This window comes from Balaenoptera acutorostrata, chromosome 19, assembly GCF_949987535.1.
Source record: "Balaenoptera acutorostrata chromosome 19, mBalAcu1.1, whole genome shotgun sequence".
NCBI lineage: Eukaryota > Metazoa > Chordata > Mammalia > Artiodactyla > Balaenopteridae > Balaenoptera > Balaenoptera acutorostrata.
In genome coordinates, this window is record NC_080082.1 from 32,324,932 (window position 1) to 32,351,336 (window position 26,405).

A 26,405-nucleotide genomic window follows, 5' to 3' on the forward strand; every position below is an offset into this window, starting at 1 on the left:
CCAGGGTGCCTATTTTGGAGAACAGACGAAATGAAGAGAAAGTCCTGTGATGCTTGTCTGAAAAACTTCAGGCCTTGGGCCAGCAAAGTGTGATCAGGGACGAAAGTGTGAGTGAGTGTCAGCTAAAATATTTGTAAATTTCTCCCTTCCTGTTAAAGTAGTTACCAGACAACCATATTGGGGAGGGGGGCAAATCTCACAGCCTCTCCTTAACGTTCTCATCTGGTAGCAAATCCCTTCCCTTCGCCAAGGCTGAGGGCCAAACTGTCAGATGAACCCAAAGCAAGGGGGTGGGGGGAAAGATGTAGCTTAAAGAAAGAGAAAGAAATCAAGAGGGGGGTGGGTGAGTGCACTGTGAAGAAGTTAATCACCCAGAACCTTTTAGGAAAATAGGGACATTTTCTCTCAGAGAGCGGTGAGTGATCCGCCTAGATCCAGTTACTCAAATGCCTTTCGAATACAAACAAGAGCAAAGAAAATACGAAGAGAAGCGACATGAGGCTTAACCCGGGGAGCTTCAAGTCTGCCTACCTGTGAAAGGTCAGGCCCCCATACCCCTCCTGGAAAACACCACAGGTGTACACGGGGCTCCCAGCTCCCGGCTCTTCGGAGGCAATCGTGCAGATTACCTGCTGGCTTAGGTGCCTCCAAGAAGGGGACACTCGTGGGGGAAGGCGGAGTGGGGTAGAGGGATCGGGGGACCCACGAGGAAGGAATGGGGACAAGGAGTGGAACCCGAGGGAAAGAGGGGTGGTGGGAAGGGAGCGGACGGCGCGTGGATGCTGCTGGCAGGGGCCGGGGGCCCAGGGCAGCGAGGGTCCGAAAGGGGGCGGGGGTCCACACCGGGCACGGGACTGGCCGAAGCGGCCGAGGGAAGGAGGGGAGCGAGGAGCGCTCCGAGGCAGCGGGGACAAAGAGGACCGGAGAGGGAAGGGGGGCGCGGTGGGAAGAAGAGGGGCCCCGGAGAGGGGGAGGCCGCGGCGCGGGCGACGGGGCGGTCGAGGGCTGCGCGAGGCGCGGGGTGAGCCGCGAGGGGCCGCGCGGGGCAGGGGCCGGCGGGGCGGGGTCCGCGCGCCCGGAGGCGGTCCGGGCCGAGAGCGCACCGGCGGGGCGGGCGGCGCGCCAGCTGCCCGCGGTGGGAGGGGCGGAGCGGCGGCGGCGCGGGGAGGGGACCGGCGGCGGAGGGAGGCAGGAGGGGGAGAAGGAGGGGAGGGGCCGGGCCCCTTGTCTCCGCGGCTCCTCTCCTCAGTCCGCCCGGGGAGGAGGAGGAGGAGCGGGGCCAGCCGCCGCCGCCGCCGCCGTCGTCGTCCCAGCCTCGCCCCGCGCACCTGAACTCGCCGCGCCGCCCCGGGCCCCCGCGCCGCGCCCCGCGCCCCGGGCGCCCGGCCGGTGCGCAGCGCTGCCTTGGTGCCCCGGCGGGGCGCGTCCCCCGGGCCGCCTCCCGCTCTCCCGCGGCTCGCGTGGCCGCGCCTTTGTGTGCGGCGGCCGCGGCTCCCGGGCTCCTCTGGCTCCCGGTCGCGGCGCCCCTCCGGCCCAAGTCCCGCGCGCCGCCCCCCGGACAACCCCGGCCGGGCGCCCCCGACGGTGGATCTAGCGGCTTCGAGGAGGCGGGCACCGGTCCCGGCGAGCCCCAGTCCCGGCCCCCGGCCCCGGGCCCGGCTCCGGCATGGATGTGAGATTCTACCCCGCGGCGGCCGGGGACCCCGCCGGCCTGGACTTCGCGCAGTGCCTGGGGTACTACGGCTACAGCAAGGTGACCGGGCCGGGCCGGGGCCGGGGGGCGGCGGGTCGGGGGCCACCTCCCCATCCCGGGCGCGCCCCGCGCTCCAGATCTCCGCCTGCTGCACTTTTCTCTCCCCTCTCCGCTCCTTTCCCTTTGCGCCTTCGTTTCTGTCCAACTCTCCCGCTCTACTCTTTCTGCCCCCTTCCCACCCCCCTTTTTGTCCCTCAGCCGGCGCTCCCCTCTCCCCTCCGCCTCTCCTCCCACTGTCTCTCTCCACCCCCCCTCCCCGGCCGACTCTCTTTGGCTGCCCCAAAGAAGGGAAGAGCAGCCCAACAACTGCAAGGGGGGGACTCGCGTGTGATTCTTTGTTGTTGTTATTAGTAAACACGATCGCAGTCCCCCTGAGTTTGGGGGGGAAGGGGGCAACGCAGGAGTCCCCCATCTCGTGGTCTGATGACTTCGCCGCCCCCCCCCCCCAGCCCATCTCACCTCCCCTACGCCCCCGAGAGCTGAACCCAGGGCCGCTTAGCGAAGGAAAGGAACTAACTTTTGAGCGTGCCTGGATGGGGGAAGAGGGGAGCCGCGAAGAGGTGGGACCCCCGCAGGTGGCCTTTGCTGCCCTCTCGCTAGGGCGCTCTGGACCATGCAGTGGAGGTGCCCGCCCCTCCCTGGTTAGCACAAGTGGCTTCTTATCTTTCATTTTTGGGGGAGGGGTAAGTTTGGCATTTCGGGGAGATCAGGGTTGGAGACCTCCACACCACGCCCTGGGTCACCCCACCTCCTTCACCTCCCCCTGTTCCAACTTCGAGGACCCAGCGTTTCAGGTGGCCAAAGGTGGATCTCAGAAGGGCAGCTGGCCGCAGCTCGGAGCGGCGAGTCGGTGCGAGAACCGCGGCCCTTGGGCCAGTGCAGCGCGGACTCCCGTTCTCTATCCTTTCCTGAAGCCCCCAAGGCCAAGCTTTAGAGGAAACATCACCCCGAGGGCGATATTCAGAGAAAGAGCTGTGCTCTGGATGGCCTGTGCCTTTTGAATGTGGTTTTTCTTTCTCCTTCCCCCCTGCTCCTCCCTCCTCCCCTCCTTTTTCTTTCAAATCGCAGTTTGTTTATGATTGCTTGGATAACAGAGGAGGAAATAAGGAGCCTGCAGAAAGAAAGGTGCTATACAAAACTAATGAATACATAGCAGGAAGAGGAGGATTTGTATCTAAGCGTGAGGAACAGTTTGCTGTGCCCCGTGGCTGATGGAGGCTCGTGTTCCTTTCTGTTTGTTTATACTCCGTTCCCAACTCCAGTGCTGAAGTTTGTGAAACACCATTAGGGTCTCTCTTTCTCACCCCTCTCCCCTGTGTCATCATCACCCGGCTCTGCGCCTGGCACGGAGGGGCCTCCCAACAAGTATAGAAGGAAGGGATATCATTCAGTGTGTTTTAACCCTTTGGTGATGGTGGGCGTTCATGCTCTCAAAATTCCTAGAGTGATACATTTAGCATTGAAAGAGAAGCAAGAAAAGGCCTATCCCTGTAGCCAGAGTTAAGGTTTAGTTTCGGCCCTCTGATTTTGGATTTACTCAGGTTATTAAATGCTTTAAAAAGTCTCCCATGTATGCTCAGTTAGGGACTTAGGCAGCCTAATTATGTATGTAGTGTTTCTGAGAATCCACCTAATTGTTCCAGTGGGGTATTATTTATCTCCTTACAACTTAGCCTTGTGTATTCAAGCCTTGTATAGCTGGGCATGCTCTTATTTTTGGAAGCCAATACCTTGCCTAATGTAACTACTTCTTTCTCTGATTTAAGATCAGCAACACTCGAATGACACCAAAACAGAAACCTTTTGTACTAATCCAGTCACTGCAATGCGTGGCAAATCTCTCTGTTCACTAGGATCCCAAGGGTACTTCAAGGGACCAGAGGAAATTGTGGGTGTTTTGTGTGTGTCTCTTTTTATTTTTTGAGAAAGGCTATTTCGAGTCAATTTAAACTCAGAACATTTACTTCTGAGAGCGTCTAGATGGCTTAAAAACAGACAATATTTATTGAGATGCTTGTTCAATTTCAGGAGTGAGGAGGCAAGTTGGATTGCTGTCATATTTTCCTAATGCAGCGATTCGCCTGAAATAACTCGGTTTCTTAGTTATTCAGCAATCTGTCGTCTTAAGTGCTCTGTGTACCCAACTTATGAAAGTTAGTGCTTAATATTGGTAGAAATCAGATTGTACTTATTTTAAGGGATGTTCACATTTCATTCCTTGCAGATAAAAATACAATAATCTTTAAATTGAGCCACGATACTGTATTTTCCTACTCTTAATCTCAGAAGTGAAAAACCCAACCTTACTCCCCGTAATTTTTCCTTATGGGGAGAATGCAGTAGAAGAAGTAGTATTAACTTCACGGGTATAAAACAGCAAGTGCTAGTTAAAGGTTTATAGCATTTCATTTCATAGCTAACTTGTGTGTCTGAAGTGACGTTATTCAATATAGATTTATATTGAAAATGTAAAAACCAGCGTATGAAGACATGCATGTATCTTATTTGAAAACACCTGTAATCATTAATCTTTTAAGACTTAACTTTTGATCATGTGCGTTATCTTTCCGGATGGGAAGTGATGGCTTTCAAAGAAAGTCTGTTTCTGCCCTTTCTTGTTTTAACGACCATCTGGGAAACTTTAGAAGAAATACAGAACCCTCCGCTCCAGGCTTAACAAGGGAAAAGTTAGCGCTTATCGTTAAATTTATTTACAAACCGTGAATAATAGGGTTTCATTCATTTCTCTCTTTAACAAATGACCCGAGTCCTTTGTATAACTTATATGCATGTGTATTATCTTCACATTCTGTGAGTATATGGATCCTTTTTAAATGTCAGCGCTCATGAAAGTGTGTACTCTGTCTATGGAGAATGGATGAAAGAGTTTTGAGGGTTCAAAAGTCATTGCAAGTAGGAGAATAACTTCAAATAAAATATAGCCAGGATCATTAAAATCAGTTAATAATTCATGAACCAGCCACTGATGTATAAACTTAAAGTCATCTCTATTTCCTCAGGGCTAATTTCCATTTTAATTTCAAGTGGAAAATCTACTGTTTGAACATTTCTTTTTCTGATGCAGCTAACAAATTAAACTAACACCTATATCTTTTTTTTAAAAAAAGCCTTATGTTATTCAAGTGAATTAGTGACCCATTGTCTATATATCTGGAACTTTTCTTTTCCTGGGTTCAATTTGTCTTCACCAGTAAGAAGATAATATGCAACATATCAATCGGCATGTAGTGGTCAGAAGTCTGCCCTCCTCACCCCCCCGCCAAATACACTGTTACATTTAATGTAGGTGTAAGCAAGGTAAAATCACGCATTGGGTTAATAATGAGTTTAGACTAAACTCTAGTTACTAGCTTTTCTGCATACTCTTAGGGCTTCCCCACCCCCTTTCAAAATATGGCTGTTGACTTCTTACCCTATGTAGAATAGTCCTATGCTGTTGTAACTCCATCTGTCCCAAACATTTCTTTCTAATTATTATATGTGTTATTTATCACTCTGCTTAATTAAGATGTTCTGATGTGAGCACTTTCCCTCCACCTCATGGGCCTCTACCTTGGCTAGCTTGAAGAATAAGAGGACCTGAAGGGTGGTTTGTCATTGGTCTATCTTATTGGAGACCATGGTTCAAGTTGAGAACATATTGAGAGGGGAGGGGGATTTGATTGAAACTCTCCTTTAGTTGATATCTTGCACTAGCATGAGAACTCATGATTTTTTCTAGGGTCCGGAGTATGGGGGTGTTGAATTTTGAGAGCAGATTGAGAGATTTCCATGTCAGGTGTTTAACCAAGATGTGGAAACCACATTGTGAAAGAAATAAAAGGTTTTTCTAGGGACCTTAGAGCAAGGATCATAAACTCTGTCTGTAGGGACAGCCAGTTAACCTTCATGAAGCTAGAGGTTGTGGTCAAGTGGAGAACGTGCCCCATTTAAAGGGGGAGCCTTGCTCAGCATTAGTAGATTGTTGCCATGCCAACATTTGACCCAGTATCTCTACATTCTGCAATTCTTTTTTTTCAAGAAAATGATAATCTGGGTTTTTATGGGAAATATCCTGAATTTTAAGTATTGGCTGCAAATTAACAAATACTTGAAATCGTTATGTGGGACCCTCAAAGCATGCCTGTGTACTGCTCCTTTGCAACTTTTGTCTTAACAAACTCATATGCAGATGAGGATTCAAAAATCATTTTTAAATAAATCATTTCTAGTTTACGTTCAACTATGTGGGCAGTTCTACTACAGTGTTCGACTATGTGGCTAATTCAGTTGAGTGAGTGGAGGAGGTATAATTTAACCACTTTCAGTGTAGTTCTAATCTAATAATTTGGATTCTATCATTCATTAGTTTTATGGTCTCAAGCCAATGGAATAGTCATTCTAGGTCAGGAGTTGGCAAACTGCAGCCCACAGGTCATGGTCTGCAAGTTAAGGTTGGTTTTTAAACTGTTGAAAGAATTCGAAAGAAGAATAATATTTCGTGACTGTGAAAACTACATGAAATTGACTTTTGTGTCCATAAGTAAACTTTAATTGGAACACAGCCCCACTCATTTGTTTACATCTTGTCTGGGGCTGCTTTCATGCCACAGTGGTGGAGTTGAGTCATTGTGACAGAGACTGCATGGCTTGCAAAGCCTAAAACATTTATTATTTATAGAAAAAGGTTGCCAACCCCTGTTCTAGATAATCAGTCCACTGACGGTACCGTGATCTTCCTTTGTTCCAGGCCAAGGCAGTAGAAAGAAAATCAAGATGGCCTAACTGGAAAGATGACTATCTCAGAGAATGTTTCTGGAAATGCTTCTAGAACAGTGGGGTCTCAGCCCTGGCTTCAGCCATGGTTGGGTAGGAGAAGGCTTGTAGAAGATACTCAAGCTCAGCCTTACCCCAGACTAGTTCAGTAAGAATCTCTGGGGATGGGATCCAGGCAGCAGTGTGTTTAAAAGCTCCCTAGGTGATTCCAACACGCAGCTATGGTTGGAAACTTTGTTTTAGGCTGAGGATCCTGAAGTGAGCAACGTCCAGGGGCAGTAAAACTGGGTACGAAGTTTGTGATTGCTATAAAGAAGACAAGACCTAGGACAGAATGGTTGGTTCCTGGTTGGCACTCAGGGCCTTTTGAGGCCCTTGGCAATTCCTAAGCCCTATTGATCTGGGGTCCCCTCCACATCCTGCATTTAATACAATATGACATGGTACCATATCTGAGTTGATGTTGATTAGGTGGCTTATGTTTGTATTTTGTAGGCATTTAATTGAGCATCTATTAGTTTTAATTTTGTAGCGTGTGTGTGTGCGTGCACGCACGCTTGCTTCTGTGCTGTGTGGCCAATTACTTTTTTCTACATTTTAAACATTTCTGTAGGCTCCTGAGAAGCTTATAGCTGTAGGTGTCCCGTCTATGGTGACTAACGGATAAAGCAGTCCTGCTGACACAAACTTGAGGTCCAGAAACTCCCCATTTTGCCACGTCAGCCAGTGGAATATTGATGAGAACCCTGTGCTCAGTGAAGCCTAATATACAGTTAGCCAAAGAATGTTAATTTTAGTCATTTCAGGTGAAGTCAGTGGTTGTACATGGCCACAGCATTCAAAGTATGTGTGGTTATTTCAAGAACTATCTACTCCAGGTCACAAACTGTCAGGGGGACACTGAATCCACTTGAGGACTTGTTTTGTTTACTTTGCACCAGTATTTAAAAAAATAAATTAGTTGTCTGTTTCTAAAAATCTTTGCATATAAATCTGGATTTCCAGTTTTTCTTTCATCATAAATACTGGACCTGTACCCTTGCATGGCATCATCTGCCAGTTGCCCTGATTCAGATGGCTATGTCCTCCACAGTTCACCGTGGTCCTCTCCACTCCCTCTTCCTCATACTTAGCCCTCTGTATACCTCTCAGGTCCCAGGAGGCTTCGAGTTTGAAAACTTTGATTAGAAAGAGATGAAATTAAGGAAACATCAAATGATGCTCAGACCTAGTGAAATGAGGTCACTGTCATCGGAGAAATACAGACCCAGTGTTCCTTGCAGTATGTAGGATAGTGGATGAAATGGAAAAGAATAATTTGTGATCATGTTATAGAGCCGTGCTCCTCAAACTTTAGCATACATGCGTAATACCCAGAGTGCTTTTTGTAACACAGACCATTGGACTTTACCTCTAGAGTTTCTGAATCATAGGTCTGGGGTGGGGCTCTCAGGTGATGATGTCACGCTGTGAGTAGCTTGGCACAGAGGGCCTTCAGTGGTAAGGGAATTAGTTTGTTCTTTGTAAGTTTATCAGCTAGAATGCTTTGGGCTGCAGGTAACAGAATGAACAACAAACAGTGCATAAACCCTAAGGACATTTGTTTACTAGTAAGTCTTTAGGTAGGCCATTTCAGGCTGTTTTGGATGGTTCAATCATGTCTTCAAGGACCCCCTTTACTTTTCTCTTTATTCTGCCATCCTTGGAATTTCAACATTCTCCTCATGGTCACAGGTTGGCTGCTGTAGCTCTAGGTGTCACATCCTCACACGATAGCATGCGAAATGAGAAGCAGGGTAGTGGTGTGGGTGGCAGTGGTAGTAAATGAGCACTTTCTCTTTCTACACATCTCTTATTAAGAAAGAATAGCTTTCTTGGAAACAGTTCCACTAGACTCTTTCGTCTTACTGTTCAGAAATGGATCACATGCCCACCCTAGGCCAGTCATTGGCAAAGAAGAAGGGGATTGCTGTGATCAGCGTAGACCAATCCCATGTCAGCCCCTGGGGCTGGACACTTGTCACATGAGCATAATTGATGTTACGCTCTGTTAGCAAGGAAGGAGGCTGTTGGAAGGACACCCATGTCTGCTGCTGAGCACGTTTGAAGAATTTTGAGTGGGCTAGCACGTGGTTGGGGTTGAATTTTGTGAAGATGAATCTGACTTTTTGACTAGATTAGCGTGGGGCCCGACAGGAGGTGGCGGACGGGGGGGACCAGGGAGGACGCCACTAGCCAGTCGAGATAAAGGTGCGAGAAGGATTTGAACTAAGGAGATGTGAATATGGATGTGAAGGAGAGGAGGGCACCGAACAGAGCATCTCTGTAGCTTAAGAAGGAGAAAGAGGAGGTGGAGACGACTCAGGGTGTTTGAACTGGGGACCTGAATGAATGTTAGGACTTCAAACAGAAGCAGAGAGGCCAGAGGAGAAGCTGGGGTTGAAGGAAAGATAACGCTGATATGGGATATTTGCATGGAACATTCCCACAGAGATGTCAAGTAGGTGCCCTGGAACCTACCCGTGCCTTGGAACTCAGAGAGAGAGCTCAGGGTTGGAGAACCAAAGTCGGGGGCTTCCTGTAAGTGATAAAGCGCTGGAAACAGAAGTGACTTCTCTAAGAGTAAGGAGACGGGGTGGCAAGGACGCATCCTTGGTCTTGAGGGTTGGCTGGTGCGGTGTTTGGTAATCCAACTTCCCAGTTAGGGAGGCAGTATTTTAGGACGTAACACGTGAAACTCAGAAAATTTGGAAATCTTACTGTACCATAACAAGGATGGTATAAAAAAGGAGTGTGTGTGTGTGTGTGTGTGTGTGTGTGTGTGTGTGAGATGATATATCTTTTCTATCTTAACAGTTATTTGGAAAGAAACAGTCTTAAATGGCTATCATCAAGTGGGAATAATGCAAAATTTGCAATACCATACTTTACAACCACGTCAGCCATTTATGAATTGAAACATTTCATGTGTTTTTTTTGTGTGTAAGAGATGCAACTTCAAACTGCATTTTGTGACATGTTCGTGATGTCATAAGTATCTTGGGGAATCTGTTTTGAGTGTGGTTAATAAGGAAGGACAGGATTTCTGCTAAGTATGCTTATAAATTCAGTGTATTTTAAAGGTGGATTCAGCACTCTTTAAAAAAACCCTATTAAAATAAAAGGAGTGGAGGCTTTTATTCAAGGTCTGCATGAGCTTCTGACAGGTTTTATCTTCTCTCTTTGTAGTAGGTCATTTTATTTTCTTTGTTTCCTAGGTTTGTATCCTAATCCCTTCCTTTGGGAGGCCATGTTCTTTTAGATATGTTCCACTCTGGTGTAAAACACATTAGCCATTGGAAAATGGCCCTTCTTGTATGACTAACATTCTATCTTTAATCTTAATTTAATTTTACTTTGTTTATAAAAGAATACTTGTCATGTCTTGATAATCCATAAGTTAAAGAAATTGGCCAATATCAAGAAGTATTTGGATTTCACTCTAAATACATATTTGAATGATATAGATTTGTTCTTTTGGAGGAGATAGATTTTAAGGTGGGCCCTTCTATTCCATATCTTGCAAGTTTAATGTGGCCTTTTCTATGTTGACTATAAATTGTTTATATAGAAGAATTATATTAAATATTGTAATGGAAGTGAGTTTTCAAAATATTTTAAATTGATGTAGTGTAACTGTACTATATTGTGAGATTTTTCCAGCAATTTCTACAGCTAATTTGTAATGAGCAGGGGATTTTGGTGTGCTGCAGAATAACAAAATTTTTTCACTCTCTTTTAAAAATCTTCTAGGTATAGGAAGGAGAAGTCTCAAATGCTGACCTGGCTAGAACACTTTTATGAAATATGTATGTTTGGTTGGAAGTTGGTTTTTCTCGAAAAAAGGATGAGTTAAATTTAGAACTATTGAGTACTCATAAAGCGTACTAGTAGATCTGTTTTGCTACTCCTTTATGCCTGTCTCCAGGGAGAAACTCAACTCATTATTTGGCTTACTCAAAAAATTCTAACAGCAGTGTTTAATGGAGAAGTGGTTAAACGGTTGTATAAGTAAAAATTCTTTGGACTCCAAGGGGGGAAAAGTCCTCAAACTGAGTTAAATAGAAAAGGGGTTGTAAGTTTTGCTTCAGGCATAGCTGGATCCAGGTGTTACAAAGGGATGCCGTCAAGACTCCTTTATATTAGTTCTGTTTTCATCTGTTCGGCTTCTTTCTCAGTCAGGTTATACTTGGGTGGTGGGAAGATGTTCAGTAGCAGCTCCAAGTCACACCTGCACGGCTCAGCTTCCCCAAGAAGGGGAGATTCTCTTCCCTGCTTGTTTCTGTACCTCCTCTGCACTGAGTCTCATTGGACACACTTGGGTCACGTGCCCAGGCCCAACATCACATACCCATCTCAGGATCAGGGGCGCATACTGGCAGCCCCACGGAAACCACATAGGCCAAGAGTCGGGAGCAATGGATCCTCAGAGGGAGAGCAAAACGCTGATGTCACAGCAAAGGGAAGTCGGCGTGAGGTAGTAAAAAAAAAAAAAAAAAAAAAGTCCATTTAAACTGCTAAATGCTTGACGATTTTGACGATTTTTGAGGATCTGAGTTGTCCATGTTTCTTATTCTTTGTGGAAACCAGAAATAGCCTGTGCTTATTTAATGCAAATGTCATCATTGTTATTTACCAAGCATTTATTAGGAATGCACTTCTTGTGAGGGGCTGAGATTAGATGTGGTCTGCCTTCAGGAGACCTCTAGTTTGGTAGGAGAGCAGGTGTGCATATGTGAGTGTTCATGAAGTTCATGTGCGTGTGTGTGTGTGTGTGAATGTGTGTACATAGGGAGATGTTCTAGGCAGAAGCCAATGGTTGGTTTGGTGAAAGTGTTCCAGAAATGGTCCAGGAAGGGGAAACTTCAATGCAGGCAAAGAAAGGGCCGTTAGTTAGGGTTCATCTGCAAGTAACAGAAAAATAACTTGAGGGAATTCCCTGGTGGTCCAGTGGTTAGGGCTCCGCACTCTCACTGCCGAGGGCCCGGGTTCCATCCCTGGTCGGGGAACTGAAATCCCACAAGCTGTGCAGTGCAGCCAAATAAAAACAAAACAAAACAAACAGAAACACCCCCCAAACCACTTGAGCAGCAGTGGCTTAAATGAGATAGATTTTCTCTTGTCCCTAATGAAGACCAGAGGTAAGTAGTACTGGGCTGTTATGTGGGCTTCATAGACAGCTGGGACCCAAGCTGTCTGTAACTTTCATGTGACCCTTGTCCTTATGGTCCAAGGTAGAGTGCCGGTCATCATCGTGGTCCAACCGGCAGGAAGGAAATGTGGTCAAGGGAGGTCTCCAGAGGCTGCCACAGGACACTTGCTTATTTCTCACTGGCCAGAACTGAGACACACGGCCACACCTGTGACTTGCAGGTTGTGGCTGGCCTCGTGCCCAGGGAACACTCAGTTACTGCAGAAGCAGGGGTGAGTGCCTATGAGTGAGTGATGGGTGAGGTCCAAGGAACCCTTTCGGGTACCTCAAAGTTGGAGATTTTGTGTACAAACTGTAATATTGTATTTTGCTAAACTTCATTCAATATTTTAGGTTTTATTTGCTCCTTGGAGGGTCCTCTTTTGGTGAAAGAGATACACTGTGCTATCTTTTCAATCCTTTCTTCAGCTTTGGGGTTTTATTTTGGGCATGCTTAAAATACCCAGCGATTGATCTGCGTCTTTGTAGGAACTGCAAATCCGATGTCCTAATATTAATTGATTACCTATATTTTAAGCCCAAATTTCTCTTCTTTTCAAAATACCTCTTGAATTTTTACACCACCATTTCTCAAGTCCTAACTCTGGGTAATAGAGTTTCGCGCACGAGTCAATCTTCAGTTGCGTTTTTTAAAACTAGATTGTTTTTCAACTGATGCGTTTCCTTTTTGATCAAACCCAGATTACCTGTGACTCATCGTATCCACACATTCACCAAATCTTCTTCCCCAGAAACCTGCAGTTCTTTGCGCCCTTTCTCCTCACTTAACTCTCTGGCCCCTTTCTTTTACCCTTGACCATGCAACCTCGACTGCAAAGACACGGCAGCTTCCTCAGCCCCCTCTCCTTTTGCTGTGTAGGCTGTGTCAGCCTTTGGTCAGCCTCATTTCTCAACTTTAGGGTAACTGAACACTGTGTCCATTTTCCTTACTAAAAACGAAAGCTCTGAGTGTACTTGGGTCCTTCTGTTTATCTGTTTATTCTCTTGGATGTTCTCCAAGCGGAGAGTCCAAGTCCTCTCCACTCTTTTTAAATCACAGTCGGACCAGCTCTCCCCTCACTCTTAGGAGGGAACTCTCATCTTCCACTTCATGAGGAACGTTGATATTATCTGCTAGGGATTGCTCATGTGTCATTCTCACTCGTGTAGGAACCGCTTCTCTCTTTTATCCAGACCCAGAGGAGAGCAGTTTCTACTCTTTGGGAGAAATTCCCCCAACAGCGTCGTTCCCTTTCTGATTGTTGAATATTGGTTCTGCGGACAGCTCCCACCTTTCCCGTCTTAGTCCTTTTTCTACTTTCAAATGTGCCCAGATGTCCTCTGACCTCCACTACAGATTTTCCAATCTTCAGTTTGTTGAGGGACACCTCACTTGTCACAGCTTTGGCTGTCTCCTCATTCTACCCACATTATAGTACATGTCATGGTTTTGTTTAAGTCACTTTTTTCCCTTACATAAATTAATGTGAAATGAAGACCATCACAAATGGAAAACCCTATCACTTCCCAGACATAGAAGAAAATCCTAAAGATAAATACCAGGGGAGTAAACAGTATTCTGGAGAGCTCACTGGAGACCTTGCTGGCCTCAGGCTCTGCTCTCTGTTTGTTGAAAAGGGGGATTTGCAAGTGTTAGGGAGGTGTGGAAGATGTGTTAGCACCAGACTGAGACTCTGGCTTTGATTTTATCTGGGGGCTTGAAAGGAGTTCAAAACAGAATGACTTTCTCAAGATGTAATTAAACATTCTTTCTTCCTTGTCTCTGGACCTTGCAGAGCAGTGCTTCTCAAACTGGGATATGCATGCAGGTCAGCTGGGGGTCAGGATAAAATGCAGATGAGCGGGTCTGGGTGGGCCGGAGGGTTGGTATCGCTAACCCATTCCCAGGTGATGTTGTTGCTGCTGGTCTGTCTATGCTGGTAGCTGTGAGTCCTAGAGAAAGGGCCATCCACATCAACTCTTTTATCTGACTCCGTGGACCCCCTTTTTAACATCTCTCTGAACAATGGCGCAAACAAGAAATCTCTCCCTGGGGTTCCATGTCTTTCCCACTCAGGCCCACCTCAACACCCTTCAGTCTGCTTCTGTTCCTTCTTGCATTACTGACGCTATCTTTTTCCTCTTCTCCTGTGAGCTCTGCCTTGCCCGATCAAACTTCATTCATTCATGCAAGAATGTGGAGTGCCTACTTAAGCTAGATCCTGCTCTAAGCCCTGGGGCCATGCTTTTCTGATGACTATCCTTCTGTCTCCTGTGATCTCCCATGTCTCTGGTTCCCAAATATTGTATTGACATATTTGGGTACTCCTGCTCTGTTGTCTTGTCTGCGGCTTTCCCTCCTCTTCCCAGGCAGTGGGAATGTCCTCCCAAAGCTTGGCTTCTTGCTCTTTTGTCCCTGTATTATTTTCACTTTGTATGTGGATCTTGCTTTCTGCCTTTAGCTGTTCCCTCTCTGATGTTGTTTGTATCGGCTATCCATTGCTGTGTAACAAAGTAGACCTTGTGGCTTAAAACAAAAAACATGTTTTGCTTGTGATTCTGCAAGTCAGTAATTTAGTCTGGGCCCAGTGGGGCAGTTATTCTCATCTTGGCTGGATTCTCTAATGTGTTTGTGGGCAGTAGCAGGTTGGCTATGAGGCTTTGTTTCTGGAGATTGGCTGACCACTGGGGCCCCTTGCTTCTCCTGCACATACGTGTAGTCTCTCCCCTCCAGTGTGCCAAGATGTACACAAGTGCCTGCATGGTAGTAGCATTCTGAGAAGTGCAGAGAGCCCTTGAGCTCAGGCTCAGAAATTCTGTTCCTTCTACCACGTTCTACTGCCTAAAGCCAGATTCAGGGGGAGAGTAGGTAGATTCCATTTCTTGAAAGGAGCTGCTGCAAAATCACATGACAAAGGGGCGTGGATACAGGGAGGTGGAAGAACTGGGGCCTTTTTTGCAGTCTACCCCAAGGCCTCAAATCTTCATCTCTGGCTTGATCTACATTTCTTATCCCCTATATGGCAGCTCTCTATAGGTTATCGCCACTTCCCTGCCTGCCATCAATTTAAATCAAACATAAGCCATATGGCAACCTGCATCCCTCTGCCCCAGAGCTCCCCTTCAAGTTTTCACCACTTCTCTCAATGCCCTCATCATTTTCAGATACAAAAAATTAATTGTGATTACTTGGCCCCTTTCATTCCCTTAAGGCAATAACTCTTCATGCCGTCTTCATTTTTCTTCTCATGACCTCTTTTGCATCTGTCTTCTTTCTTTCCACTGCCAGTGTCCTAGCCAAGGCCTCTGCCATAGCCACAAGCTCCTCACTGACTCTCTGTATTTTCTAAATTTCTCCCACCTGCAATCAAATCTGCACTCCACTTCAGTTTGATCCTCAAAAGGATATTAGTCTAAGCATCATTCTCCTTCTAAAAGCACTTCCAATGGCTCGTCTTTGTTTATACCAATGCTTTCTCAGACTTGCCACCTCCTTTTGGCCGTATCTACATACCACCAGTATTATTTATTAAAAATTTTTTTACATTGACTCACTTTTTAACTTATATCACTATTGCATAAGGGAACCTTGTACTGCTGGCAACATGTAAAAATTACCCATACAATAAATGCAAAACTATTAAAATTAAAAAATTTATATATCAATTAAATTAATCCAGTATGCATAATAGGTATGGGAGTATTGGCCTACAAGATAAATTGCTTTGTCCTCAACTTGACATTGAAGACCCTCCATATCTAGTATCAAAGTTAACCACATTAAGCAAAAACAAAATTCCTTAGAAAAAAATTGTTGAATTTTATTAAACATTAGAGTTCTGCTCAGGGTCATTTCAGTGGTTATAGATCAGCACCACAAAGTAGGATTGCCTGTCTTAATATTTTCGTGCATTGCTTAGACATATCAGTTGTTTTGAAAATATTAATTTGAAATAGCTCTTTTTGCTGGCCCTCAAAGCCCAGTTGTTCACAGTAAATAACTTTCTTGGTGGCATAATAGCCTTGCTCTGTCTGCATTAATAATGTTTCAAATACTGTTTCCAATTCTGGCTTTGGCTTAACAGGTTTTTTAACTGCCGGTGGGCTAAATTTTATACTACACATTCCCTTTTTTATGGCTTGTCTTAATCCTAGAGTCCTAGGAAACACTGTAGTTGTGATGTATACCATTTTGATCATCTGAACATATCTTCATGGTTAGACACTTTGAAAACACTGGCCCTCGAGCAGGTGCAAGATGGCGGGTTGTAGTTGGCATCCATCCCGCTTCCCTACGATTCTTGAGCCTGTGTGTTTATTAGGGTGAAACTTGTGGAAGTTCAGGGCAGAAACCAAGTGAAGGAAAACCAAGTCAGGTTAAAGGAATTCTGATAGACTAATACGAAAAGTAAGAAGAGTGACAACAGAAGACAAGAAGAGTGACAATAGTTGAGAGTGATCGAGAAGATTCTTATCTAGAAAGAGAGACAAAAAACAGTGTCCAGGTGTGGAGAGGAAAAAGAAAAGGGTATTTTTTTTAAAAAAAGAAGCCAGTTCAACCCTAAGTTAACAGATAACTTTTGGACCATAGACAACACCTCATCGCTTGACTACTAAAATTTCCCAGCGTAGCATAACCCATATATGAGAATTTAACTTTCTGGGAAATTTTTTTCTGATGATGTTTGGCCATCATACTCGATGGTTGATGCAGAATTCTTGTCCTTTAGTTTCTTATCAGAAATGATGGTCCTTTCTTTGAAAAAAATTATTTATTTATTTTTGGCTCTGTTGGGTCTTTGTTGCTGCACGCGGGCTTTTCTCTAGTTGCGTCGAGCAGGGGCTACTCTTCATTGTGGTGTGCAGGCTTCTCATTCTGGTGGCTTCTCTTGTTGGGGAGCATGGGCTCTGGTCACACAGGCTTCAGTAGTTATGGTGCACAGGCTCAGTAGTTGTGGCTCCCGAGCTCTAGAGCTCAGGCTCAGTAGTTGTGGCACACGGGCTTAGTTGCTACGCGGCCTGTGGGATCTTCCCGGGCCAGGGATCGAATGCATGTCCCCTGCATTGGCAGGCAGATTCTTAACCACTGCACCACCAGGGAAGTCCCTTAAATCTGGTGCTCAGTCCCTATTAAAAACTGTTTTAAGAAATAATATATTTATGGAGAATGGCCTGAAAAAGATGCAGTGCATCCATTCATCCAGATAACCTAACTTAATGTGAGGCTTCTGCCAGCCTGGGAGCTGAATGCTTAGGACGACACACTGTTGTACACCCCACTCCACAGTTGCCTTCACTGGGTCTCTCTCAGGTATTAATTGCACACTCCTAGGACTTTGCATTGAACGGAATTATGAATAATAGTTTCATGAACATCCTTTTTTTTGGGTTCTGTTTAATTATAGTCCATTACATATTCATAGTGTCTTTTTTTTAGGATGACTTACCAGAGGATCTTTTTAGGTTACTGTATCAGGAAGAAGAGCTGGAAAAAAAAATCACTTAGTTTTATCTAATGGGTATTATTAATCTTGTTATTCTCATTTCTTTGCATTGGCTGTCAAGAAGCTTGGAGTCCAGCATGAAACTTATTTAGTAACTATCCAGAAGAGTAGGATATGCATTCCTGAGTGCTAGTAATCTTGGCTTTATTATTTTCTTAATTTTTTTTTGCCTTGATTCTTAGAAATATTACCTCTCTCTTTAGAATCAATTGTACTTTTAAAAGTCACCCAATTCTTTTGTGGAGAAAAGCAGCTTATGAATAAATACTTAAAATACTTCTAAGTACAATGAGCATGTTTGCATAGTGTCAAGAATACTTTGAGTATCTTTCTACAAGAGAAATTTCCACTTAGGAAATTAAAGTCTACTGGTTGTGTCAATATTGTAAAAATAAAAAACAAACATATCCCTTCCCCTTTTGGTCTTTTTATAAGGACGAGTATAACTCTCAATTTATAGCGCTTGCCAGAGTTCATCTCCTTTAGGATATTTCCCCCAGAGTTAGGGAATCTATTGAAATGATGAAAACAGGGAAATTGGGATAGTCCCTGAGCCTTCAAATCAGTGTTTGAGCTCTCTTATCATTCAAAAAGTACTAATTCCTAAATGTTCACATCCTGCCATCATTAGCATCTATCTTAATTGAGTAGATGTAGTTTTAATTTTACCTGAAGACTGCTAAGATTACCCCAGCATTGGGGGTCCGTTGGACCAGTTGTCAAGTGGAGACTGGTCCACACATGCATCCTAGGATCCACGAATTGGCTCCCTAGGGACTGGAAAGCATTTCTGAGCACACCCAGGGCATTTGATCTTTGAGAAAACCCTGCTGTCTTGGCTCGGGGAAGCCTTTCTGATGCCACGTGAGCCCTGCCCAAATTAAGAGAAGCAGTTAACCTCTCATAAAACCAACCACCCTCTTAGATTGCTTTAAAGTGACTCATGGCAATGCAGATGTACTTTACCATTGTCTTGGGGCCACTGTTTTGTTTAATCAGCTTCCTGAAAAGTGGAAAACTTTATTTTGGTAACTTTGGAAAGCAGCCTGACTCATTCCTCCTTAGGTTGTTTATCTAAGGTTGGCCCAAGAGGTCTAATGGATTTTAATGACTCCAAATATCGAACAGTTGGCAGGCTGGCAGGGTGTGAGGGCAGAGGCCAGGTTTGAGCCACTTTTCACCACGGATGGGCTCTGTGATCTCCAGCTTGCTCCTGAGCCTTTCAGTGTCCACATCTCTAAAATGGTGATTCTACTCTGCTGGGTGGTGGATAGACATTGGTGAACGAAACAGAGAAAATCCTGCCCCATAGCACTAACATTTTAGAGGCTTATAAACCCAGCTGCTATGTGGGATCATTGTGTGCAATAAATAAGCTTACTTTGTAGAGAATAATGGTAGCATCTATAACGTAGCATTGTTGTAAATATTGACTGTAACTTCTATATACTAAGCACTTCATTAATATTACATATTATCATCGTTATTATTCTAGGTTATTATTTTTAGCCGAAGATCAGGTAAATTTCTTAAGATACGGATAGATTGTGGAACATAGACAGTGGGAAAAGAATCTTGCCCCAGAATATCCCGACATGAACAGAACTATTTGGAGGACTTTACACCTTAAACATTTATATGTGGACCCTCTGTTCTTTGCTTAATATATAACTAGGTCAGGGTTTCTCAACCTCAGCACTATTGATGTTTGGGGTCAGATAATTCTTTGTTTGGGGGCTTTTTGTGCATTTTTGGATGTTTAGCAGCAACCCTGGCCTCTACCCACTAGATGCCTGTAGTACCTCCAGTAAAACAACCAAAACCATCTCTAGACATTGCCGAATATCCTTTGGGGGGCAGAATCGCCCCTGGTTGGGAACCACTGAGCTAGAGGAATATTTTGGAAAACTTTCCGGTTTTGTCATTTAGAAAGTGCTAACTGGGATGAATTACTCCTTCGTTACAAAGGGCATTTATCTAAATATAGGGCAGTTATTTCTCTAGGGCCTGATGGAGCTAAAAGGAGGCTCCCTCACTGTGTGTGCCTCGGAATAGCTAAGAAGGCCAGTGTCCATTTTGGGGGAGTCACCAGGGAAGGAAGTCCCTGGACCAGGTAAAAGAATCAACACTTGTCTTGACCTCTGGCAACTGTTTTCTTTCTTTTTCCTTCTCTCTCTTTTGTTTGGGGATCTCTCTGGGTTAATAGAAATAACTTTTGAATTTGCAAAGCTGTGTGATATAGCAGATTGAGAAGAGAAGGTCTGTGTTCACTAGAGGGAATAATTGGAATAATTGTTCATGAACTTGGGACTTGGCTCAATTAGGGTTCACCTGTGTCTCTAGATACTTGAAGTAAGTCAGTCACAAAGCTCTTTGGAGTGAATTGTTAAAACACCACCGATGACTGGTTCTATGCAGTGATTGCATGAAATAACAGATAGGATCTGGATGTCAGGGCGATTTCTGTTTCTCATCCCATTTCTTCTAACTTGGGGGGCACATTCAGGTTGATTATTTCATATATTTGGTCATTCCCAGTCTACTTGCTAGTTGTTATTATTATTTTTTAGTCTTGAGCCACATGAACCCCAAACTCAGAAGTCTTTTCTTCATTCGTCCCTCAAATATTTTGCAGTGGCTACTCTCTATGGTATGGCGTGCATAGAAGCTTAAGAAATAGTGTCGGCCTTCTAAACTGTGAGCTCCTGAGAGGAGTGACCATGTCTGTCTTATTGGATGCTCTGTCCTCAGAACCCAGCACTGTGTCTGGTGTACAGAAAAATCTCCAGTCACAACTAGTTGGAAGGTTTTATGCTAATTGTCGGTATCCCTTTGCTTAAAGATTTTATAGGCTGATTACTTTACACATTCCTTGAACAACTGACAGGATGTCTTAAGGAACCCGTAGCAATGTGTTTAAAAGAACAAATTCCAAGAACATGTACTGTGGTGGTCCTGCGTTTTGCAAGCAATAAATCGCAAAGCCTACCTGGCTGATCCTTCCCAGAGCAGTTGTCACCATGACCCTCCCCTCTCTACCACGCTTGGAATTCCCAAAGGAAAGGGGGAGCGCTGCAGACAACAATGTCCCCTCTCTTGCCCTGATCAGGAGGGTTTTATTGTCAGGAAATCCCCCTTTTCAGGGACTTCATTGTCCGCATCCTCGAACCAGCCCTCTCTCAACCGCAGCTCCACCCCCATCCCCTACCAGCCAACGAGTTCAAGGCTTTATGGAAATGAAAAGTTGCTCTTCTTCACAAAAAAAAGATCGGGGGAGATAAAGTGATTAACACTTATTTTGTTCGGGAATCCATCCGAGCTACCATCCTTGAACACTCGTTTGGCTTGTTGGAAGGGTAATCTCTTTCAGAAACATTGGACAGAATTGACCAATTCATTATGTATGTAAGTCTGCTTAAGAATGTTTAATTCAGTGAGTCCTCATCGCTTGGCTTTGTAATCTCCTGCCTTGGCTATTCTGTTCTCTTTGAGTTTCTGCAACTCATTTCTCCCCTGATTATTGAATCTTTCCCTGGACATTCCAGGCTTGGTGGAATCTCAATGAATAGATTTATGGGGGAAGAAAAACTTCACACTCTTTTAGTTAGCTGTCGATGACTGGATTGTTCTGGGGTAATTAAACTTGGGCAGCTACAAATTTGAGAAAAGTACGAGAATACTTAAGCCAATGGGAATGTGGGAGAATGTCTTAGAGGCAGCAGTAGCTTATAAAAAGTAGCTACTTTGGCCAATATGGGCAGTTCCTGGAGAGCCAATCCTGGAAGATCTAAATAAAAACAAATGAACGTTTAGTTCTTTATGGGCACACCAAAATTTTTGCTATTTAAAGAGAGGCACAGATAATTCAGTTGTGGGTATCTTTCAATGGGATGTATCGTACATTTTTTCATTTTCTTTTCCTTTTGGATTTACCTGGCAGGTTTGTGTTATAAATTAATATAGTATTAATATTTATAACAGGGAAGGGAAGGAGTGGGGAAAATACAAAAATTTTGGGAAATGTTGGAAGGGTGTGTGTGTGTCTGTGTGCGTCTGTATGTCTGTGTGTGTGTGTGTGTGTGTGTGCACGCACACGCATGTGTACTACACTCCATGGGACTCGGATGGACTTCCCAGTGGTGGAAAGCAGCAGAGGCGTGAGAAGAGGCCCTCCCTTTAGTTACTGCCTTTGTAACCCACCCAGTCCACTGTCACTGATCACAAAGAAGCAATGAAATACATTCATACATGCTTGGCAATAGCCACTGATTTGAAATTAATGTTTGCCCCTCTAGGTGTAGCTGGTAAAGTTGCTGATGGCAGGCTGCATGCTTCTTAGCAAGCGGCCAGATGCCTGAAGTAGAATTTGATTTATTATTTTATTTTGTATGTGTTCTACTGTCTTAGTAATTTAGGTAGGTGCTCTGGACTCCAGATAAGTTTTTTTTTTTTCCCATTTCCTTTCCAGTAGGAGGGCTTCAGGGAAAAGGGCAGAAGTAAAAGAGAAAACAACCCCACAAACTTCTTCAAGTGGATCATTACATTTTTAACAAATACATGGATAGCCCTCCTCCAGCCATCAACCTTTGGGTTCATCAGAAAGATTCTCCAGTCATTTTATTTACTCTAGCTGATTAGGTGCAGTGAGTTCAGCACATACAGTGGCAGTCAGGTCCTGCATATTTCTTTTTCAAAAGCCAACCCCCCAGACCTTGTTTTTTTCTCAAATATAACGCCTTTTAGACTTTTGAAACCAGAATAGAACAAAGTAAAATTTTTCTTTTATAATAATCATTCCAGGTAAGGAAACTGTTTTGGGAATTTTACCTTAACAGAACTTCAGGGTGGGTATCCGGGGGGAGGACGCAGCATCACGCAAAGTCATAGAGCCATGACGAGGCAGAGGACGGGGGTTCTCATGGACACCCGGAGGGGAAGACAGAGGCTGGATTTCGAAAGGTCTCTCCCTGCACGCTTCAGAGTTTGAGGTTTATCTTTCAGGCACTTTGCTCCAAGGGTTGTGCTTAGATTTCTGTTTTGGAGGGTGGGTGGACCTGGCATGAGGGTTGGCCTGGGGAGGGGAGGGTAACAGGGCAGCGGGGTGTGTGTGTGTGTGTGTGTGTGGCTGTGTTCTTGTCACAAGACTTGGGTCCCTTTTAGCCTCTGTTGGAAGAGGTGGACCTGGGGGTGTTCATTTCCTTTATGTCTTGTTCAGAAATGCTGAAGTCTTCTGAAATCTCATTAAGAGATTTTGTCATCGTGAACACGTACCCGTGGTGATCTGACATCATTTGCATTTTACTGCCCCCTACGTGTAAAGTATAGTCATTTTAGGACGAAGGAATCACAAACATCTAAAAAATTCATTAGAATTCATTTCTCAGATTCCACCTCTAATATATCCTTTTCTTTCAGGTGATCAAATGTCATATCATAATTATTTTTAAAAACTGAAATAGACTACTTTTAGGGCCTATTGGATTCAGCAAGTTATTAAATTTCACATCTTCCAGGGTGTATTTTTTCTGATGCCATAGTTCAAGATAATGTTTTTTAATACCACATGCAGAATTCCAGAGATTCATAATAGCTTATGACATCTTAATGTCCACAGTGACATTCCACTGGTCATATCCAACTGTGATAAACAGCTCCGTACTCTATAAAGACGACAGTCACTAAGTAAAATGCAGGAAGATGCAAACACTCCCTTGGTCTTATGAATAATGTTACAGATCCTGAATGTTAATTTTGAAGAAAACACATGCTTAAATTTAAAGTTTATGCCTTCAATTCGTAGTCCTTTTATTCTTCCAGGGGAAAAAAAATATCAAGCAGCTATACTTTAAATGAATTTAATGAACTGCAAAGACTGACATTTTCACTATAAAAGTCACACTTCATTTAATGAGTAGTTAAATATTGATGCTATATTAAAATACAGGCAGAATAAAAATGGCACAATGGATTTCAAAATAGGAATTCTGGGTTCTTTTATGTTGAAAATTTCATGAACGGGAAAAAAAGTATCATTCATCAGAATGTCTTCATAAACACAAATATTCCTGTGCAAAAGCATATTAGCCTGCAGTCCATAAATCTCAGTAGATGAACTGAGGTAAGTCTTTCTTTTCACTGTCTGGTTCTACATCAATCTTTGTTGCCTGAGGACCCCATGATGTTAAACGGGGTTCCTGTCTTTAACAGGAAAGATGCTGAAATTACAGGAGTTTCCTTGAACTGACTTACTTGGATATGAAGAAAAAACAACTGTTATATATTGATGACTATTCTAGAAAAATAATTGAGCTAGGTCCTATTACTCCTATTACTCCCCTGCTCAGAGCTCTCCAGTGGCCCTCTGACTCACTCAGACTAAAAGCCAAGGTCCACATAAAGGCCTAAACAGTCTTAACTGGGTGGCCGCCGTGATCTCCTTGACCTCATCTCCTAGGTGAGGCTCACTGTGGTCCTGCCACAGTCTTAAACTCCAGGCACACTCCCATCTCAGGGCCTTTCACCCTGCCCCGAACCCCTTTTCGACAGATATTTTCATGTCTCCCTTCCTCATCTTCTTAAGGTCTTTTCTCAAATGTCCTTTACTCAGGGAACCCTTCTATGAACCCCCTTCCCTTTCCATGATATTCTCCATCCCCCTTCCCCTCTTCATTTTTCTCCACGCATCTGGTCTTATAACATACACCACATTTCTTTTACTGATTGCCTGTCTCCCCTGTGCTAGGACATAACCTCGTAAGGGCAGAGATTTCTGCCTCTTTTCTTCATTGCTTTATCCCCATTGCCCAGAGCTGTGCCTGCTATAGAGGGAACGTTCAAGAAGTTATTTGTGGAATGCACAAATGAATGAAGAAAGTGTGTTTTCAGGTAAACGTGGAGTTTGCAGGGGAGATATTTTCCATGGTAGTGGGGAATGGGGACCAGAATATCAGGAAAGACTCCTGGGATGTGGATTTGGGAGTGAGCAGCACGGATAGGGTGACCAACTCGTCGTGGGTTTCCTGGGACTCTCCCAGTTTTAGCATGAAAGACCCATGTCCTGGGAACCCCCTCAGTCTCAGGTAGATTGGGACAGTTGGTTACTCTGTGCACAGAGAACATACCAGAAGCTTCTGGAGTTTGCAGGAGGACAGGGCTCACAAACCCACCTGTCATAGACACCAGGAAGATGACACGTGACTGCAGCTGACTTGCCTGTGTGTGGCTGGGGACCCTGATGAGTAGAATACGGGCCCCTCTAAAGGGCGTGGGTGCAACTCCACTCAGGCCAACCACAGCTCTAGGGAGTTAGACGCCAGTGTTGTCTGAGCTCCAGAGTTTTCAAGGGGATCCAGAAATCTTGATTCTGTGATATTTTTCAATTTTTAAGTGTTGGCAACTAATTTGAAACCGTCTAAGGATTGTGTATGGCCTGTGGGCCGTCATTTGGCTACCTCTGCTGAAGTAGACTTGAGCTCCCAATTCTTTAGAAGACAAGGCCTGTGAACCTTAATTTTAAGCACGAGATGAAAACATAGTTATTAAATGTCTTTATTGGGGGCTTCCTTGGTGGTGCAGTGGTTGAGAATCTTCCTGCTAATGCAGGGGACACGGGTTCGAGCCCTGGTCTGGGAAGATCCCACATGCCACGGAGCAGCTGGGCCCGTGAGGCACAATTACTGAGCCTGCGCGTCTGGAGCCTGTGCTCCGCAACAAGAGAGGCCGCGATAGTGAGAGGCCCGCGCACCGCGATGAGGAGGGGCCCCCACTCGCCGCAACTAGAGAAAGCCCTCGCACAGAAACGAAGACCCAACACAGCCAAAAATAAATAAATAAATAAATAAATAAAAAGGTAACTTACCATTTAAAAAAAAAAAAGAATACACCGATAGCACGCTTTCTTGTTAAAAAAAAAAATGTCTTTATTGTTTGGAGAAAAGCAATATCATTGTTAGTTGTAAGTAAAGGTTTTATGTGGAAATTTGGAATATGAATATTTGTGGAATATTTCCAACACCTATTCTGAGCACTTTACATCTATTAATAAATTAATCCTCAACTCATAAGGTAAGTACTATTAAGGTCCCAATTTACAGATGAGGAAATAGAGCGTGGCTAGATTAAATAACCTATTCAAGGTCACAGGCTAGGAGGGGGTAGATCTGGGATTCAAACTCAGCAGGCTGGTTCAGAGCCTGTACTCCTTTCCCCCATGCTTCTCAAATTTTAATGAACATCAGAATCACCTAGAGGGCTTGTTAGAATCCAGATTGCTGGGTCTCACATCCAGAGTTCATGATTCAGTTGGTCTGGGCTGGGGCCAAAGAATTTGCATGTCTACCAAGTTCCCTGGTGATGCTAATGCCGCTGTCACAGGATCTCAGTCTGAGCAACCACTGCTCTGAACCATCCCGAGGCCTCTGAAGGGACCAGGGACCATCGAGGAGAATATACTCGCAGCCACCGGAGTTGTGTACACACAGTTGATCTCTCCAGTCATGCTTGCCTACTCTGGTAATTACAGTGTCTTCCACACAGGCAGCCATAGACAAAGGCAAAAAACACATCTAACAGGTATAAAGTGGGTTTCACGTAAAATGAAGCGCTTCCTGGACCCTTCTGGTCTTACACAACTTAAGTTTCTTTGCAGCTGCGTACTGAAGACCTCCGTGTGTTTCCAAACATCTGACAAGAGAAGGTAGGGCTGGCCGGGGACGGGAGCAAACAGTGGGATGCGTTTGTGTAAGACTAAAGCGAGGTAGGTGGTGGTGAGCTTCTACCATTGGTGGGACGTGATCTGATTCTTAGCTAAGAGGATGTGGCGTTAAACCACACTGAATTACGTAGGAAGGGTTTCTTTTCCATTTCCCTTTCAGTCTTCCTTATTACATCAATGAGAAAAGTCTCAGTGTGGTGCCGCTATGCTTTTAACACCTAACACTTGCTACTCTCTCTCTCTCTTTTTTTTTTTTTAACAGAGAGATTGAAAGAAGGAGAGGCAAAAGCAGAGGGAGGGAGGGAGAGAAGGAGGGATAAAGGAGGGAGAGAGAGAGGCAGAGAGAAAGAGGAGGCAGGGAGGAAACACAGGACTTGGTCACAAACCTTCTGTAGCTAATGGCTTGCTAGAATGAAATTCATCATTGTT

The 26,405-nt window shown here is 44.5% G+C and overlaps 1 protein-coding gene across 2 annotated transcripts in view; it reads left to right on the forward strand.

The window, feature by feature from the left end:
• The first annotated feature begins 1,207 nt into the window (after positions 1-1,207).
• Positions 1,208-26,405, forward strand: part of TOX3 (TOX high mobility group box family member 3) — a 108,645-nt gene continuing 83,447 nt past the window's right edge. For both annotated transcript variants that reach the window (XM_057535087.1, XM_057535088.1), the window contains exon 1: positions 1,208-1,753. In XM_057535087.1, the coding sequence (XP_057391070.1) occupies positions 1,667-1,753 (87 nt within the window). In that variant the 5' untranslated portion in view covers positions 1,208-1,666. The remainder of the gene's footprint in view (positions 1,754-26,405) is intronic.